The sequence below is a fragment of the Austrofundulus limnaeus genome, unplaced genomic scaffold (genome assembly GCF_001266775.1).
Source record: "Austrofundulus limnaeus strain Quisiro unplaced genomic scaffold, Austrofundulus_limnaeus-1.0 Scaffold33, whole genome shotgun sequence".
Lineage (NCBI taxonomy): Eukaryota > Metazoa > Chordata > Actinopteri > Cyprinodontiformes > Rivulidae > Austrofundulus > Austrofundulus limnaeus.
The window spans coordinates 1,446,490-1,466,156 of record NW_013952435.1 but is presented as its reverse complement, the minus strand read 5'-3'; the positions used below and the strand labels follow the sequence as shown (position 1 = coordinate 1,466,156).

Below are 19,667 nucleotides of genomic sequence, written 5' to 3'. Positions count from 1 at the left end.
ATATATATAAAGTGTCAAAAAAAGGGTGTGTGAAGAAAGTGTTCTCTCTAACTACATTGTTTTCTCTTTACAGTTTAGGAGGAAAACTGCAGCAGCGTTGCTGTAAACGGCAACAAACGCTGCAAAAGTGCTTCAAGTAATGTGAATAAAATAATATTCAAGKTAAAATAAAGTTAACTTGTGTTTTAATATTTTTAATGTGGTAAATTCATGTTGTTCACGTTTGAGTTAAGATTAAACATCTGTTGCTGCCAAGTTTAATCTTTTTTTTGCACTAACCTTAATTTCTTGTCTCTTATTAATTAGGTGTGAATCAGGTTATAGAACAGTGTTAGGAAATTTTAAAACAAGACCTTTTTGTAGGTGTTTGTTTTTAAAAGCAGTAAGTAATTAGTCATAATATCTAACATAAAACCATTATTTTTGCTTTATTGCATTTTTAGTATGAATTTCAGTGTGTTGAGTGAAAACACAWTAATTCACACTGCATTGTGATTAAAGGCAGAAATGCAAAATACTTAGCACATATTGTTTATTTTTGCACATCTGTTTTAAATGAACGAGGCTTTTGGCTGCATATCAAGAAATGTATATTAGCCASAGAGTAGAGGTGTACAAAAAATTACAATTGAAAACTGAAGGTCTACATTTGTCTGTAACAGAAAAAACAAGCCTAAACAATACCCAATACAGGCTCTGGGAGTTTTACATCTACAATGTAAGCTTCAAGAATAAATAAAATGTATTTGTCTTTTGTAGTCAGTTTTACAGTCAATGTTAAAAAGAAAAAAAAATCTAAAGCACCYAATTCAGATCGGACAAATATTGTTTTAAATGTTAAACTCTTAGTTTCAAACTGAAGTGCACTACAGTCATASTTTTAAAAGTTCTTTATTTGGCTTGAAAGGCAAATCCTTTTGAACAACTGTTCTCTTTACAGATAAAAGGCAACGGTAAATGTGAGTGCAGCTTTATAGTGAAGCTCTGTGTGGTCCTCGTTACTCTCATAAAGCTCACGACACTCGTCAGACAACAAAAAGCTCCTCACAGGTTGATATTCTCCGACATGTTGCGCCGTTCAGAATTGGGCCCTTTTCCTCACTCAAACTGAAGTGCCAGAGATCAAGTGATGCCCATCAACTAGCTCATGACATGACCGCCGCAGGCAACGGCCTGCAGCCTGATTTATACATGGGGACGGAGATGAATGATTCATATGCAAAGACAAGGATCCCAGGACACATAGAAGCCTTATGTAGCCTTCACTCACACTTATCCTCAGATACACACATCTCCATCAACTCTGCAGGACCCTGCCTAACTCAGCGTGACCCAACAGACCAGGTTTGTGATGGTTTTTAGGCTTTCCTGCCCTCTTTTTACTCTCTAAATAAAAAAAAACACTTCCACACATTGTTCTCTTTTCTCTCTAGGACTCATTGGCCATTTCACTCATCCCTTTATCATACACCAATCCTAAATATGGAGCCCACCGTTGTAGGATAAAATGAATGGTCTATTCTCTCTGCCTCAATTAGTCCATCCATCATTGCTGATTGGGGGTGGTGGGGTGCACATGGTGACTATTTTCTCTGCTGGTAAGAAGAGCAGCAGAGACAATAAAAGTTTCCACTTAATGTGTAGTTTTTACCATATTTATGTATAGAGAACTGCTGGCAAATGAATTTGGTGAAATACCCTCTGTACCATGACATTTTTACAACTGGATTTCACAACACTAGGATATAGCCAGAAAATTTTCTACAGCTGTGCATTAAAAAAATTGAGATTTATCAATTTTTTGTAATTATATCACATCAAATCTCTTTATAATAGCGATACACCTCCCAACCCTGAGGGGGCAGTACAACGATGTGTGATTCCTGTTCAGAGCGAAATGACCAAAAATATTCTGGAAGCACCTTTGTCCTAAAAATCGGATGTTTTAAAGACAAAGATTGTTTCTCATAATTATAAATATATGATATAGTTTTATAATATTTTGCTGGTTTTGTTAAGTGAGTGTCATAGAAAAATAAGTACAAAGTCATTTAAATCAATATCAAAAATTGCATCAAGTTGCCATATCATGGGTGATATCGGGTCCTACTATCTCAAACACAACTGATGCTTTCCATTTAGCACCAGGAATTGCCTGACAACAATTACGACTTCTTTTCACTACCTTATTATCAAATAATTTAACAAACATTGGATTATTTTAAAGAAATTTGCTTCACATTGATGTGAGAGGATTGCTGAAGCTTTTGTTTTGAAATGCTTTTATAAAAAGCAACAATTGTTTTGTGATAGCACACAACACAAATTTAAAGCATGTGGGAACTACAGGACTTCTAATACACTAAATGCAACCTATTAAATGACTTATGCTTATATAAGAGTGACAAATGTAATAAATGTTGCAGTTTTACATGAATATCACAGAATCAAACAAGAGTATAAAGCACTTGGAATGTTATTAAAATTGAGCCTTGCCCTAGGAATCACCTAGTGAATGAGCAATAAGAGCACTTATAAACCATTTTTTCCACATCTGAGAATATGAGAGTGAATAAATATTGTTTCGCTGTGTGCTTACCTCATGAATAGTTTCTATCTGTAGAGCTAATCTCAAGGAAAGGGACCGACTTTTATTTAAATCTGTTCGACCTCAAACACACTTTAAAAAGAATATGGAACAAAACAGCCTAAATACAGGCTGGAAAAATTGCAGAGAATAAGTAACTCCCCACTAAATGTGAGGAGATAAGTAAATCCCAAGGGTATCCCTGCCGCCTGAAGTATCTTTGCATTCAATTTATCATTTTACATTATTTAGGCTACTCCATGGGGAAATACGCTCCCACTGTCATAAGTTATGCTAATGGCTGTTACTACCATCTGTGAACTGAGGACCATCAGTCAAGCATAGTGTGCAATCTCTGACTTATGAGAATAAAATGTCATTATTGACTGATTAGTGTGGGGGCATCCTGGGAGTTGTGTAAGGGCTATAAGTTCATCTAGCTCAAATTGTCACAAAACACCATCCTGTATCTCAACCTACTCCCCTCCCCCTGAGCAAAGCGCCATGCCTTCAAATTTACTCAATAAACAAGCCTCGGGCAGGACCCAGACAGAGGATAATGGTTCACCTGGAGGTGACAGGAAAAGAAAACACAGTCCTTTGCATAACGAATGGAGATAAAGATAAGCACTGTGAAGCACTTAGGAATCTTGATAAAGGATTATCCAAACACGTCTGAAACTGAAACATTCTTTTTAAGCATATTGGTGAGTTGCTTAAGTTAGAGGATGACCTAYGTTTGCTCTGTTGAACGCGTGCTGCTATCTTCTCTATTTAAAGCCAGATGTCAGAGGAAGGACTAWAGCCAAGATCTGGATGGAACTCCTACGATTTAAATTTTGTGACATACAAAAAGTACGCAACAACTGTCCATTCCTGGCACTCAGGAGCCATTACCCTGAATTATTTAAATGTTTCTTTAATCCAACAAACTAGATTTGAGTATATTATTAACAGGTTTTTGTGATGTAGCAACGGTAAAAACACCCAGCATTTCTTCAAAGGAAGGATCGTCATGTGTTGAGCAACGACTGAGTTGCAGCCATTTTGATCAAACGTTGACAAATGTTTGTAAAGATTCTCAGTCATCCTGATCATGATCAATCCAAAAAAATGCTAAACAAAARCAAYTGGACTTTGATTCTGAAGCTAAAGACTCACCCTTCCTGTCCAGGAAGCTTTCTCAATTCAAAAATGAATCGAGAATAAAAGTTTTGAATTGAGAAAAGTTCCTGGAAGGGAATCAAAATCTCCAGTTTTGTTTTTTAACCTTTTGGATCAAACCTTGAAATTTTGTTACACAGAATCTTGTGCAATATTTTAAATGTCACCTTCAGAGTGTGTGATGGAGGTTTCTTCTCTAGAATCCTACCAAACATTAGCTCAATATCTRTAAAACTGACTGAGCTGTAGCCATGTATGTGTTTGAGGTTGGTTGGTCATGGAAGCCATCTTSAATTGGGTTGACTCCAAAAGTTAATCAGTTTTATCCAATGGGTACTTTTTGTAAGTTTTATTATACTTTGTCCAGTGGCAGTCATTAATGATGGAAAATGGCCCTCAAGGACCAGGATTGGACACCACARCTCCAAGATTATAAGGAAATATCAGGTGTTTCCATTGTGATTTACATCCCCATGACATATTCAACTAGAAAAACAACAAGGTGTAATGACAACAAGCCCAATTAACCCCACACGTTCCAATGTGTTGGCAGTTGTCATGACATACTCARCTGCTTAGGAAATCTAAAGCAAAGGGCCCTCAGCGCTTTAGACTATGTTATGTAAGAGATAACAAAATCCAGTGTATTCATAGAGCTTCTACAGCCCATGGCTAAATAATCTGAAGTCAAAACGTTCAAAACAACCGTGCAATGTTCCCTGCTGCTTGACTGGCAGAGAAAAGGAGGCCCAACCTTGGAAGAACGATTTGTTTGGGTGGTCTAGTTAAAGCAGAGTGCTAAATGGCCAATGGTTCTGGTTAGAATGCTAATGAGGTAATTCCCCTCCTGGATGGAGACTTCAAAGGAAAGGGGAGCTCCCTCTCTCCACACAGGCTACACAGGGCTTCATGGTWTCATTTCATGGTTCAGTGTGTGCTTGAACACTCGTGTTTGTGAGGGACACAGAAATAGAGGAAAAAGGCAGGATAGACAACATTATGTTTACATTAGGGTCTATGCTTCTGGGACTGTGCCAGCATCCAGCCGTGCTGTGACACACATCACATGAGCAACCTGGTACCATTCATAATTACCCTCTATTCACAGAGGCCTCATTTAGCRTGCTATTATCAGAGATCATTGTTATTTCCCTCTATGTTAGTTTGGAATCCCRGTGAGACCAACATGTCTAATGCAGATAACAGAACTATTTTGGTTGACCCCATTGTGTACATAATACTGAGGGTGTACAGCCCAGAGAGAATTCCCATCAGTGAATTCGGAGGATTTAATAAGAGCATCAGGGTAAAAGAATCTCCTCTTATGAGTTTTTTTGTCTCCACAACTAATGCTAGAAACATGATAATGTGTTTTCTGGATAGAGGGAAAAAAAATCCTCACCCAGGGCTTTATTTATCACTTATCTGCCTTTTATTTTTTCAGTGGTCTGGCTGCATGCCAACAAAACCACCAACAGCAATGCCTTGTTGGTTTTGTTGAAACTACGTGATAGATTAGGCATGGACCTGTATGAGATTCATATAAATGAAATATTCAGTTTCATTGTTATTTTATAATAATAAGTCATGTCTTTAAGGGTGCATTCAGACCAGGAAAGTCCTTTGGTCCACTTGTTTGGTCTGGATTAAAAGCAGACTTTATTTTTTTCGTTTGGTGCTTTATGCAAGCAGACTATAATTTATAAACAAAGCCGCAAGGGTGATTGTAATTGCTCCAATTGGACAGAAATGACAGGGGTGGGATAGAGCACAGAGCCGGAAATAAAGATGGTGCTGCTGTTAATACAACTTCAGTACCATTTAGAAWTTCAAGAGCAGCTCATTCAGAGGCAKTTTYGCAATGATACACTTGTAATTTTGGGACGGCGTTAGCAAATGCATGCTACAACACAAAGGAGATRAGGTTCTCTGYGTGGCCTGACCCATATCRGCTCATTGTTTGCAGCGCAGTGTTAGCATTAGCAACACTTAAGGGCTAATAGTTACCATGATGCTTAGCACCAGTGGCTAGTGAAGTCCAAAAAGGCGCATGTTTCCTGTAGTTGGTTCAGTTTGAGGCCGGTCTGTATTCACACCAGAAGCAAACCGCACCAGTTTGTTTGGAAGTGGACCAAGACCACCACAAAAATGTGTCTCGGTCTAGTTGTTTGATCTGTACCAGGATTTGCAYGAGTGTATTCACACCTGCATAAAAGGTCCAGACCAACAGGGGAAACAAACTGGTCTGTTTAAAGTGTGTCAGGTGTGAATACGCCCGAAGACAAATTCATTTTGGCAACCAAAAAGTCTATGATGACATTTTTATTTATTTTAAAGTTATATTCTGTTATTAAGACAACAAACAGTTACGGTTTGATTCAAGGACTAGGCCTGTCACAATAAACAATAATTCAATTAATCGTATGATAAATTAAATTGAGGAAGATAATTTAAAATGAGGACAATAATTTTCATTTGCCTGCTTTTTTTCAAAAATTCGTTATCGTGACAAACCTAACAAGGACAAAAACGCTGATGTTAAATATAAAAAAACATTTTTGGTTATAAAATGTCTAAATTGTGAACTTAAAATCGATAATCAAATCGGTACTTGAGTGAATCGTTTGATTTCACACTATTCGCATTTGAAACCGGAATATTTTTGTTCAAGGACCAATAATAAAAAGGTCAACTGTGACCCATTTGGAGTATCATAAAAATGCATTTAAATCAAATAAAATGTATGACAGAAAAAATTAGAGGTTTCAGTTTTTAACAGCAGGATGTGCCTTGAAACTGACTCGTGTCTTTGTTGCACAATAAATAAATGAGTTTTTCTCTCATACCACAYGGAACAAAACAGGGCAACTGGAAAAGTTCCTGTAAACCTGGTAAGCCTTCGGAAGGCCGTGTAAGCACTGGAGTAACTTCTATAAAGTAAAGACTTTGTCCAGTTCTCACTTCCTGGCAGGAGGCCCACCTCCCGAGCTATAAGAAAATAAGCACAGCTCAGGTGTGTGAGGCCAGCATGATGGATCATCCTGCTGTGAAACTGGCCCTCTGCAGAGGCCTGCGAAGACAGCTGGGAGATAAGGAGAGCCCTATATGAGAGCACATCTCCTCTTCCCATCGATCCTCACTGCCACCAAGGCAGGAGGTCTTCACATGCCAAGCCACAGATAGAGGTATAGAGACGGAGCGGGGCAACAGAGAGAACAGGTTTGCAGGTTTAGTAGCCACCTTTGAGCGATAGAGACACTGAAAGGTAAAGCCCCTCTTAGCCTCATACAGATAAAAGACAAACGATGTAAAGCTTTGTTTTAGAAAGGAGAGAAAAAAAAGCTTGTTGCAGATAGCAGTAATCACTCCCTGGCTCCAATTATCCTTTTTTACCATGGCCAAAAAAAAAATACTTCACAGGAAAGCACAGAAGAAATTAAAAAATAAACTTGCAACTTGAATTATTGTGGTCATTATTCACACTAGAAATGTGAGTCTTAACATTTTAGAGTTAATTGACCTTGTATCTGGTGCTAGTAACTTGGCAGGAATGGCATCACTGGAAGTCAATTAGGAATGAAAAGAGGCTTTGCTCTTAAAAAACCCTCGTGCTACAATTAGAATTCCTCTAGAGTTAATAAGCACAGCTGAGGGTCACAATCAAGTGAAATGTTTTCTTGCAAAGTATGATATTAATTGACACAAAAGATCTCACGTTCCAATGTTGACAGCCACAAATTCTACTTCATTTTTGCCGCTGCTGTTTTGAAACAGAGCAATCAGCAGTGGTCTAACACCTATTATTAGTTGGAGAWGAAACTGGATCAATCAACAAGACTGAGATCTAAAGAACTGTAAAAAGGTGATTTGCCACAATGTAGCAATAATGAGAAAACAATAGAAAAGAAAATAGCTTCATTTGTTTCTCTCTTTGTGCCAAATCAATATTGAGGGTCGCCTGCTGCAGAGGTGACACCAATCAGCAGGACGGCGTAGCCCGCTTTACAGAGCTCGGCTTGGTAATGGAGATGTATGTTTGTGACCTCTGCTCTCAATCACAGAAATTCCTAAAATGGTTTGTATGCCGAGGGTCTATTTTTGTGACTGAAAATTGGGATCCCACACTGCAAGCTGGCAGCCTTAACCACATGTATCAGACAAGATAAGGGCCACTCCAAGGTGCATGATTAGATGTGAACAGCTTTGTGCGCGCACTAATGGACAACACGTGAACAGAGCACTAAAGTGAGCTGAGGGTTTGATGTTTTCAAGCCCAGACTTTGTCTCTAATAATTCATATTCACCAGGCGGTAAATCTTTATGGATATATATAAAACAACTAAATTATACATTAGCATTAGTTTGACCACTTTCTACAACTTTTTAACAGAAGAATGTTGCCAAATAGAGGACAAATTGATGWATTTGTAAAAACTGCAGTGTCTGATCTGAACCATTACTTTACAGTTCAATTATTTCTTGCACAGAATTGTGTTCAATAAATATGTTCAGTGAATTCATTATGAAGTTTTAAGAAACAAAAGCTGCAAAATAAAGTTTTGACCACGGTCATAATGTAGGTCGATTGTGACTCAAGTTTTCACGTGGCTTTCGGTGGATTCAGCGGGTGTTTTGTTTACATTAGGCATTTTTGAACTGAGGCTCGGCCTGCTCCAGTCGGCCGGGCCATAACCAGCCCTGGTGTTTTTGCACTGAGCAAAGTTCCGGCTTGATCATATTAAACATGCACAAATCTTATTTTGTTTTATTAACAATAACAGRCCATATCAAACTCAAAGGAAATGTACAAAACACTTTTTCGGACCATACAGCYCYATGATGCTTAARATGAGAGAGCAAGATGACAGGATAACATTTTCAGAGAGAGACGRTGTTAGCTTGTTGTTTGATTGATCRCAACTGTTTTAGTGGAGTTAAACACTTGTGAAACAGGTTACAGTCACTGCAAACAATTCATGTAAAGTTACTCACATCTGTGTGACGTAACGCCCCAATCAGTGAACCAATCAATAGGTCTTTTTGCACTGCAAGGCCCAGCCAGGGTCAGTCTAAGTTCAGCGAGTTTGCGTTAACTTCGATTTGACGTCAGCTTCTCATTAATTGGTTCACTGATCGGGGGTTACGTCACACAGATGAGAGAAAGTTTACATGAACTGTGTGCAACAACTGTAATGTTTTTTCACAGTTTAACTAAACAACAACAAGTTAACATTAGCTACCAGTAGCTCGTCTTAAGTGTTGTACTGCTGGATGGGCTGATACAAACTTTGGTACTTTTCAGTGGAGTTTGTTGTGGTTCCTTACTATTGTGTTGCTAATAAAACAAAATAAAAATTAGGTGTTTAATATTATGATCCCACCTACATCGAAGTGACTCTCTGCTCAATGCAAACAGAACCAGGGYCATGGTAGAAAAAGATGTGGGTGTGTTGGCAGGCCGAGTCATGCCTTAAAATGAATTTTTTTTTATTTTATAAAGTTTATTCATTTAAAACAAACAACATAAATTCAACGTACAACAACAAAAAAAACAAATTAAATGAAAGGTAGCAGAAGAAGAAAAGAGTTGTAATTTCTGCCCCTTTTTCTTAAATAAATTCAATCAAAAAAATCTTCAAATTACAACGTACAAAAAAAGAAAGGAAAAAAACAATAAAGGTTTAATTCCTACTTGAGTAACAATTCATGCCTTATACTCATACATATTTCTCCAACAGATTCACCTTTATCATTTTCTTAAATATACACATTGATCTGGCTTTTTTAACATTATCATCCTCCAGATTATTCTATAATTTAATTCTCTGAACTGAGATACTCCGTTCCTTCAAACTGGTTCTACTTTTAGGTTTGACAAACATTTCAGTCTAACCTAATGAGCAGAAGTAGCTGATGTCGAATCAGCCCAGATAGAACAACAGGTCTCTGGGATCCAGAAATCGGGGTGGAACTGGGCCTTAGGGGTTATGCAAACACAATAAACCCGGGTTTGATACCAGGGCCGGGATATTTAATCATTTAGACGAGTTGGATGTTATGTTAGAAAAATGCATGACTTTTTTGATGTTGAGCTCACACTGTATACAGTATTTAAAGTGACAGCTATCACAGATAAATAAACAGATACGGTTTAAGCAGGGGCCGTATATCAACATTATACTATTTCCAAGTCTGATTAAGAAGCCCCTGTAGGGGTATAAATTACCCTTCCATGTTTAACCTAGAACATTATGCCTAAAGCTTATCTTACAAGAGGGAAGAAATATTATTTCCATCATGTCACTGGAGAAGTCAACTTTCCGAGAGGAGGAACGGCAAGATTGGGCCGAAGCTACTGRAGTTACCTCCCCCTTTTTCTCACACCCCAGTTGGCTGCTTCGTGTTTTCTCCACTGCTTTGAAGATAATGCTCTTCGGCAGGTCGCTAAAGTAATGACCACCTCTCAGTTTGGCCCAAGTTGTTCTGGAAAATGCTGTGATGTTTTGGTCTTACATTTAAAAAAAMCTGACATATAAGTCTGTGATGTGCTGTAGTTGTGCCAGATCTGATTTAATTACTCAGATTCCAAAAGAAACAACTGCAGTGCATACAAATTCAATGACATATTGGTCAAATTAATCACTCACCTCCTCCTCCTCCCAGAAGACTGGTGTTTGCTGAAAYGAGAAAAAGAAAGTGTTAGGTCGGTTTAAAAAGATGTGTTTATATAGATTATTAAAAGTCTCAGAAGTCCATTTTAGTTAAAGCSTCATAAAAACCAGAAAATTGTTTAAAACAACAAACAATTCTCTGTAAATTACTTGACCTAACAGCAATTTGAGATTCTCACAACACTCAGAAGAAAATTAAAAGAAACAGAGTTGCTTTAAAAGGATTAAGAAAGTCCTGAATCTGTCTGGAAAGATGTGTAATAATGTTACACTCCCAGTCAAACCTGTAATTACACATTTCAGTAGCTGTGTTTGGCAAAACAAGTGTTAGMTATTGATGTTTGCTGCCTTCCAACAACACCAGTCATCCCAACGTGAATATCAGCCAATAGTTTAACACATCTCCAGCAGACAAAAGTATGTACTGTTAAGGGTGTTTTATCTTAATTTACTAAATTAACACATTAGCAGCAAATGATTCATTCATCTGAAAGGTAAAGTGAAAGCGTTTGTTGGTGGGTTAAAAAACACCAAATGCTTCAATAAACTAGTGTTAAAACCAGACTTAAAGCCAGACAAAAACATGACTTCCTTTCAGGAATACCTTTAATGCAAGAACTTTGAATATTTTAGGGAAACATGTTGAGTGCCTCAAAGCTCTAAAAGTGAAACTCGGTTCTTTTATCCACCAGACTGCAGTTCTATAAAATATCTGAAAGTGATGCAAACTCTTCAACGTGTCTCAAACATTTGTAGTGCGACCTRTGCAATCCTTTACTGGTTCAGCTGCAGGTAACTTGTCAGATTAGCACATTGAATTAACCTATTTTCATTTTCCTGTCAGTTAGGGATGTTAAAAAAAAGGATTAAAGAGGGTTAAAAGTATGTCAGTTAATTTGTATTCGACTCAAACTAAAAAGCAGTGGTGTTTGAAGTGTGGTTCGGCAGGCGCTGAACGGATCGCACACCGCAACGCGCGTTTAATGATCGGTTTGAGCTGCAGCATCAGCTCCCATTAAAAGCCTATTATTTCTTAAAAACGTTTTTAGCGCTGCCAGTGGATAACGAACATGAGTTATTAGCAAGAGCAATCCAATCACATTAAAGATTCATGGCTTTTTATTTATTTATCCACGGCCTGATCGCATGAAGGAAGTGATTGCTGCAGTTCGCTCGGCTTTCACATGTTTCAGCGGAACCATTATGGCTCCACAATGCTCTCATCGGAGACCCACAAATATGAGTGGGCCTGACAAAGGAAAGTCTCCTGCAGCAGATTTGGACTCACCAAAGAGCTTTTGTTATGCATTTGTGTGGTCTTTGTGCGCTCGTACATCACGAGCACAACACACACACATAAAACCGRCAACCTGAGCAGGGATGTAGTGACAAGCCACTGTCATGTTTACAATAGCACCTCTCCAGGTTTTTCTGTGATAAAAAGAAGACACTTGTGTTCTCGGGGGCCTTTGTTTAGCTCTGGAATCTCTGAGCTATCAACAAAAAAGCACAGAACTCAAATTTGTGCTAGTTCTTCAACAGCACTGGAAACCCAGGTTCATGGATTTTCTGTTCTCATCTCTCAGGATCAATTAAAACAGAAAATCTGATTTTATTTAAAATGCATCAAAACGAATCTTTAAAAGGGGAAATATTATGTGTTTCTCAAGCATATATTTAAATACTAYACCATAATAAAGTATCTATGTCACCTTTAGTTGTTATTAAAATGCTGTTTTTATGTCTAAATAGAAAATAAATTTATCTTCTCATCACTTCCTCTTCTAAACGCCTTGAAATTGGCCTTTGTCTCTTTAAGAACCACCTTCCACTTTGCCCATTTTGGTGCCGGTGGGGGGGGCTGCCATGATGCAGTTTACTTGGCATCTGAAAATACATTTCCTCAAAGGTATTTTTAATCTGAAAAGACCTTCACTGAGTGAGAACTAATGTTGAGAGCTCAGCAGACAGTTTAAGTTTCACTTTCACTTTCACCCCAGAGCCTGCAGGAGTCATGGGCCGGGTGTGTGGGGAGGGAGGTCGCTCTGCCATGAGGAAGTTCCGCTTAAAGACACGTCCCAGGGGCGTTTCTGGTCCCCACCTGTCGTTTTGCTCCTCAGCATGGCTTCATAAAAACACTGCAGGATTTCTCAAACGTGCATGAATGAGTCAAAGCAAGGCTTTGGRCATGTTTTTTATGAGAGTATAACATAATAACATGATATAAAACTCAAAAAAGTTGATTTTACATGATATTGCCCCTTTAATTCAAGGCTGAAGTGTCCTTTGAAAGAAYGCACGTCGCCTGCTGCCTTTATTGATGCAGATTTAAACTAAAATCATTTTATRGTAAGCAGGGTTGGTGTTTTAGGCATTTAGACAAACCYAGGAGACAATTTATTGCAATTTTATGAGATCTTGCAAGATGTGTTCATGCTMACAGCACATGTGCATGACTCAACTAATATAATACTAAATTGTAGCTCAGCATGTGTAAAACTGATTGTGTCAGGTATAATCGTTGAATTTCCTAGGTRAGTTGACTCTGGTGGTCATCTTAAACAGGGTGAAAAACCAATACCTTTTTGAGAGTTTCACTAAAGGAGACATGTCGTACTTTATGTCCTTCTTTTTCATTCAGTTGGGGTCTATATAAAGTGGAACTGCAATGCTTCAGTCTGAATTCCTCCTTATTGTAACTCCACAAGCCCCCTCTGTTTCAGATCAACTTGTTTTGAGGCCGTCTCTTGAAATGTACTGTAATTCTGTGGCGTGATCGTTGTCAGAGAAAAGAGAAAACTGAACGGGTTGAAAAATATGACCCAAACAGAAAATAAAGTAGGGGTGGGAAATTTTTTTACTATCTCATGATTCGATTCTTATTTTTGGGGMCACGGTTCGATTCCAAATCAATTTTTCATTCGAAAAATGATGATGTGAGCCTGCGCATGCGTCACACTCCCAAAGTGCTTCATCTTCATTTTGCAAACCTTGCACACAGTGAAGCTCGTGTCAAACTTGGACAGGGCCGGTTGAATCTCTCTTTCCTTCATTTAATGTTGTTTCCTCTTTGTTTTAGTGCTTTTCTGCGCACGCATCCATTCCAGAACCAGCTGTGTAACGACATCAGGAGGTTACACATAGTTACGAAATAGAGGCTGACAGCCATTAGATTTGCTTTATTCTTAAAAAATTTTTAATCGATTCTAATGTGAATCTTTTTTTTTTTTTTTTGGTGCACGATTCCACAAGGCCCCTAATATAAAGGTATCTACGCAGCACCTGGAGAAAACAATTTCAAATTTTCTGCACTGCTAGAGACTCCAAGTTCATAACAAAATGTATTTAACAGCTAAAAAGGTGAATTATCATACGTTTATTTTAAAATGTGTCCACTAGACAGAATAAAAGAAAAAAAGACAGACAAACAAACACACACATGCACAAACATCATTACTCTTTCATCTTTGGTGGCAGGCGACAAAACKATCATGTTTCGAAATGTAAAATTATTAAAAGTCGCCTGTTTACATTGTTAGGGATACAGCAGCTGAAAACCCAACATAAAAACATGAAAATGCAACAAGAGCTGCTGACGATCTCATTTTATTTTTCTCTTGGACTACTAAACATGCCAGAAGGAAGAAGATAACAACCTACAACATCTTTCATGTAAATTGTTCATTTTAAACGAAATAAAAAAGAACAACTCCTGGTTATTTTACACGACTCTGTACCAATTTTAAATGTGAACATAATGTTGCATTTCTGCCAATAGARTTATTATTAGGGTAATTGAATAGTTTCAAAATGAGCTCAGAGCCGGCTAACAGTCTACTATTTTTCAGCATAGTCTACCATCATTGTCTCGTCTCCTGGGGAGTCTTCCTATTCCTGAGCTATTAAAACACTAGGGTTTAATTACCTGACATTATGGAAATGCATGCCTGAGGGGGGCACTTCATTTACTCCACACCTAATCAGGGTTCTGAGACATGGTTGCTAATCAGACACAACTCTTTTGCATATATATATGTATGCAGGGCAGGGCGGTGATGGAAGGAACCAGGGTGGGCTTGGGGATGTGACTTGGTGTGTTCATGGCAACAACCTACAGGGTGATGAGAAGTCTTCTCATCTTTGTGGGTTTGATAAATGTGGAAAAAAGGAAAATGCAAAAAATATATATACTGTATATACACATATATGTTTATATATATATACACACACACACACACACATATACATATGTGTATATATATACATATGGCTTTATGCCTTTTATGCTGTATCTTCCACTTTAAGGATCAAAACACTATAAAACAAGTATTAGCATTTAATCATACACACACACATATACATATGTGTATATATATACATATGGCTTTATGCCTTTTATGCTGTATCTTCCACTTTAAGGATCAAAACACTATAAAACAAGTATTAGCATTTAATCATATAAAACAAAACACAGCTCGAATACAAACTGTGTAACCAAGACTGAGCTCAGCCATATAAATTCTGCACAAGACAGACAAAAACAATAAAAAATTTAAAAAGGAATGCAGATTTGTTCGTATTAAAGTAGGACAAATAAGAACTCTCGAATGTTATCCYAGTTAAAATCAAAACAAATCCATATTTGGCCACATTTATTGTATTATCTATATATTTAAGAGTGTGTTTTAATTATAAGTAAGCTCTCGCTGCTTGTTCTGCTTGCCTTGAGCTCAGTCTGGATATTGTGTGCAGGATCCACACATTAATGCCTTTAGGGAAGCAGTGGGAAAGCAAACAATTAACATCATCACAAGACCATTATCTGTTTCTCCTACAGTGGCTGACTGTCCACATGTGGAGATGTCTCTTTGAATACATGTTTAATGGGTGTTTACCATTTTCTCTTCAGAGTCTGACCCTAGGGGAATTTTACTAGACCCTCGTTTTTTCACAACAGAAAAGACCAAATCAACAATTTAAAGAATCTTCTTGCGTAAAAGAAAATAAAGCCCCAGACTTTTGAACCCTGAATATGTTAAGCTGGACGGTCTGCAATGACCCAGTTAACGAGAGGAAAGCGGGGAGGCCATAACTTGGAGTTAGTCTGCAGCGGCGTCGGCCCTGTAGTAACAGCAACGTGGGTCGTAAATCTCACTGGAAGTGCTCAACAGATTGCCTTAGAGACAACAGGTCATGGGGAAAAACTGGTCCATTCCATTAAACCGGACCATCAAACACAAGCCAGCATAGTCACTGTGAACCCCCCACTTCCTGTCTGCCTTTAAACCTTTAAACACCACAGCAACTTCAACCAAGCCTCCGACAATGAAAGAAGTGTGATGCAACCGTCTGAAAAAGTTTAAAGAGAAAGGTTGAGAACACAACACCAGAGTGTGCAGGTATGTTTTATAAACTGTGGAAAAAACTAATGAAATCATTATATCCTCTTAAAACATCAAGGTACATGTAAAGCATTTAATAWAATATTTTATGTAGACTTTGAGTACAGAGGAGGCATTGTTGTCTTAGATCTTGCAGGTAAACTGGAAGTGCTGGTGTAGAACCACAAAACCCCAAAGCAGTAAATAAATCCACTGTTTACCTTCTCATCTCTGCTACTTGACTAAAGCCTTTCTTGCTTCATCACATGCTCCCTCTCCTGTATCCTCGGCAGCCTCTCCCACGTTTCTCAGTGAACTCGGAGGTTGATGTACTTTTTGCTGTGGCTCCGGGAGAAAAGGTGAAGTACAGAAACTAATAAATTTGTTGGTGCAGGTCTCCTGCTCTTATTGCTGAGTCAAAGAAATCTCGCTGCAATTTTTCAAAGCAACTAGAACTGCCACGACAATGTAAAAACGACCGGCCTATCTGCATCTGCAAATCTTAAGTGAATTTTCCAAGKACTTTTACTGTGAACTGATAATATATAATAGGCTGACTCAAACTGAAATGTATTTGAATTATACTAACTAAAATGGAAAGGATCTTTTTATGTCCTGTTGTAACAAATCCTTCTCTGCTGCTCTTAAACTTAATCTGACTTGTTCAAACATACAAAATTTTGATTTTTTTAAAACTGACTGTACAAAGTAGKACAAAAAGCAACAATATTTCATATTTAGAGTCAATCACACAGGCACAAAAAAGTACTCAATACACATTGAACAATTTTACTATATATTTAAAGACTTTAAACAATTAAAAGAAACTTAAAAGGGAGGTTTTATGTCAAGATATGCCATTCCCTCATCAAACATACTCAGAGTGTTGCTTTGATTCATTCATGCATGTTTGAGAAACCCTTGAATCTTCTGTTGTAGCCATTCAGAGCTGCCTAAATGCTTGCTGACATAAAGCTCCTGCCTGAAGCTGTCTGCAGCTGGGCTTCCCTGCCTCCACCACACAGCTCCAGACTAGCAGAACATATCTTAAAAATGGTTTCATTGCGAAACATAGCTTCATACCAATCTATTTTTATAGTTCATTCATAAAAAGTAGAATAACATTGATATGTATGTATGAGAGGACGATTGGGAGATATGTACCAAGCTGTAAGAGCCTCTGTACTCGCTCTARTTCTTGAGAAAATGTACTTTCCTGGTCCGACGTGGGATCATTCGAGTAAAGTTTAACTTTGTTTTAAGTGTTCATTTTGCAAAACTGATATATAATGTTGCTTCTTTTTTTTTACAACAAAATACAACGCTCCTACAAAAGTCTGTAAAAGACATGTAGCATTGTTTGAAAACATGCTGAAGTGGGAGTGTCAGAAACGGTAGTAGGTTCTTAAAGAGATAGAGGCTAATTTCAAGGCATTTGGAATTTATTTTTGATATATAAGTAGAGTATGAAGTTAACAGTTAGATTGTTTATATTGGGGTACAGAATTGAACTATGTGCCTGGAAAATGCAAAATACCCACCTTTTAAAGCATGGGTTCTCAAACTGGGGTCCCAGGACCCCCAGGGGTCCGCGAGAGGTATCTTGGGGGTCCTCAAAAAATTGTTAATTTGTTTTTTCTTTTTAAAAAACGCATGGAGAACAATGAACTAATAAAACAAATATAATAAACAATAAAATATATATTCCCATGGCATTTAGGGGTTGAAATGACAAGAAATTATATTTTAAAACAGCACGGGGTTTATGAGGGGGTCCCTGGAATCTTTTTTRCACTTGTAAGGGGTCCCCAGACCCAAATGGCTTGAGAACCCCTGCTTTAAAGACTTGGTTGAGATTCAGTCATTAGGTGTTTCCTCTTTGGAGTTCTGTGATCTGTAACATGTCAACKCTGGACACTGAAGTTCAGAAAGTCAGTGAAGTGAACAACAGTTCTTTATTTTTTATTTTTTTATTTTTTTTTTTGGAGCAGGAAACAAAGCAGCACCTCCTGGACCTCAATCATCTCTACTTCAATAACACACACTTTTCACCCAAATGGTTTTCTGCACAGGGTTTGGAAATTGTTTTGACTAATCAAAAAACAGACCAACACACACACATACACACACTATCATGTACATATGAATGTTCCTGCATCAACTGGAGTGATTCAGGTTTGTATTTGACAAGTCATTTCTTAGAAACTCCACATTAAAAGGAGGCAAATCTAACATTTATTAGCCACGGTGCTTCTGCTGTTCACATCAGCTGGAATTCCAGTGGAAATAAAACTTGAATGAGCCATCAGCTGAGAGACAAGAGAAGAAAAGCCTTTGTAGTGTTTACTTTGTGGCACATTAAAAATGCATGTCATGCCACACATGCGAGCCTTGGCCGATAATACTCGACTGGCATTTTTTTATTATTTTTTAGCTTCTAGTAGTCCCTGAGGAGGCTGACTGAGCCAGGCTGGTGGCAGAGCTGGCACCCTCACAGAAACAAAKTTAGTCAGAATGATGTTTCTCAAACAAACAAATCACTTCACATGAGGACAGAATGTAGATGAACCAACGTCATGGAAATCAAGCTGACCGAATGCATATCATGTCGAAACAAACGTGTCAAAGAGCAAAAGGAATAGAGAAAGTAGCTGATTTGGAGCTTGTTCAGAACTTAGTTATATTTACTGCAAACCAAAAGGAGTGGTATTTAGTGTCCAATGCTAAAAAAAGAAGAAAAATTAAGAAAGTACCTATTATTTATTTGCAAACTACCTTTATTCATGATCAAATGAAACTTTTTCTTTAGGTTTAGCTTTAGTTGTGATGTGAAGCAAATAATGACTTTGGCATAACCTCAGAAATRTTTGTGCTTCCAAAAATTTGCATAAAAAACAAAAACACTGCTCGTCACTCAGTTAAAATTACTACTTWTTACAATATCAAGGGAGCATGTTGGTTACTTATAAGCCTATTCATAATTTGAACAGTGCATGTCATACACTACTTATAGAGGAAATTATGTTGTTTTTGCACCTTCTTTCAAGAACTGCAGCACTTTTGTTATGATGTCTGAATTGTGTCAATGTGACAACAAGCTGGTGTCACAGTGATTAATCCCTTTTCTCCGCAGGCTTGTCACCGTCAAAACAAAAGCAACAAAACCAGATGCCAAAACCAGCCCACACATCTATTGTTATAATTACCTGACCTTCAAATCCACATTAATGAGCCCAGGATGATCCCATTCTCTTTCATCATTTGGCTTCCAAGCCCTCCTTTTATCTAACAAGGTCACCTTTCTCAACACTGCGTTTCCCTGAAATACACATCCCCCTCATAAATATACATCTACCTGCATCTGCTCACCCCCAAGTCCTACGGCAGGAGCCTGGAGGAGTTACAGGAAAATCAAACTGCAGGTGGGATTAGCAAGGAGTTTGAGTTTCTTCCAAACAAACGTCAATAACAGCAAAAATAGACCCCAATAACTTTTTTAGAACAAGAATGTGGCTTAATATTACTTTAAACAGTATATTGTGAATAAGAAACTTACCAAAGAGGTTAAACAAAGAGCAGTGTTTCATTTGATGATCTGTTCTCCTTATTTTAAATTATAAATGCACTGGGGTTGTGTGTTTGTCACAGTAACTGGTTTAAAAATCATCAGTCTCAGAAGAAATAACTATTTATGTATTATTTATAGGGATGTAATGATTCACTCAAGCCTCGATTCGATTCATCAATTTTAAGTTCACGATTACTTTAGATTTCCTTTTTTTGTGTATGTATATACACACACACACACACACACACACACACACACACACACACACACACACACGAGGTGCAACAATACATGTA

At 37.8% G+C, this 19,667-nt stretch overlaps 1 protein-coding gene across 6 annotated transcripts in view; it reads right to left on the bottom strand.

The window, feature by feature from the left end:
- Nucleotides 1-19,667, bottom strand: part of macrod2 (mono-ADP ribosylhydrolase 2) — a gene marked incomplete in the record, with an annotated part of 450,891 nt that overhangs the window by 312,056 nt on the left and 119,168 nt on the right. For 5 of the 6 annotated variants that reach the window (XM_014005961.1, XM_014005960.1, XM_014005964.1 and 2 more), the window contains 1 exon segment: nt 10,399-10,428. In XM_014005961.1, the coding sequence (XP_013861415.1) occupies nt 10,399-10,428 (30 nt within the window). 6 annotated transcript variants of the gene reach the window in all.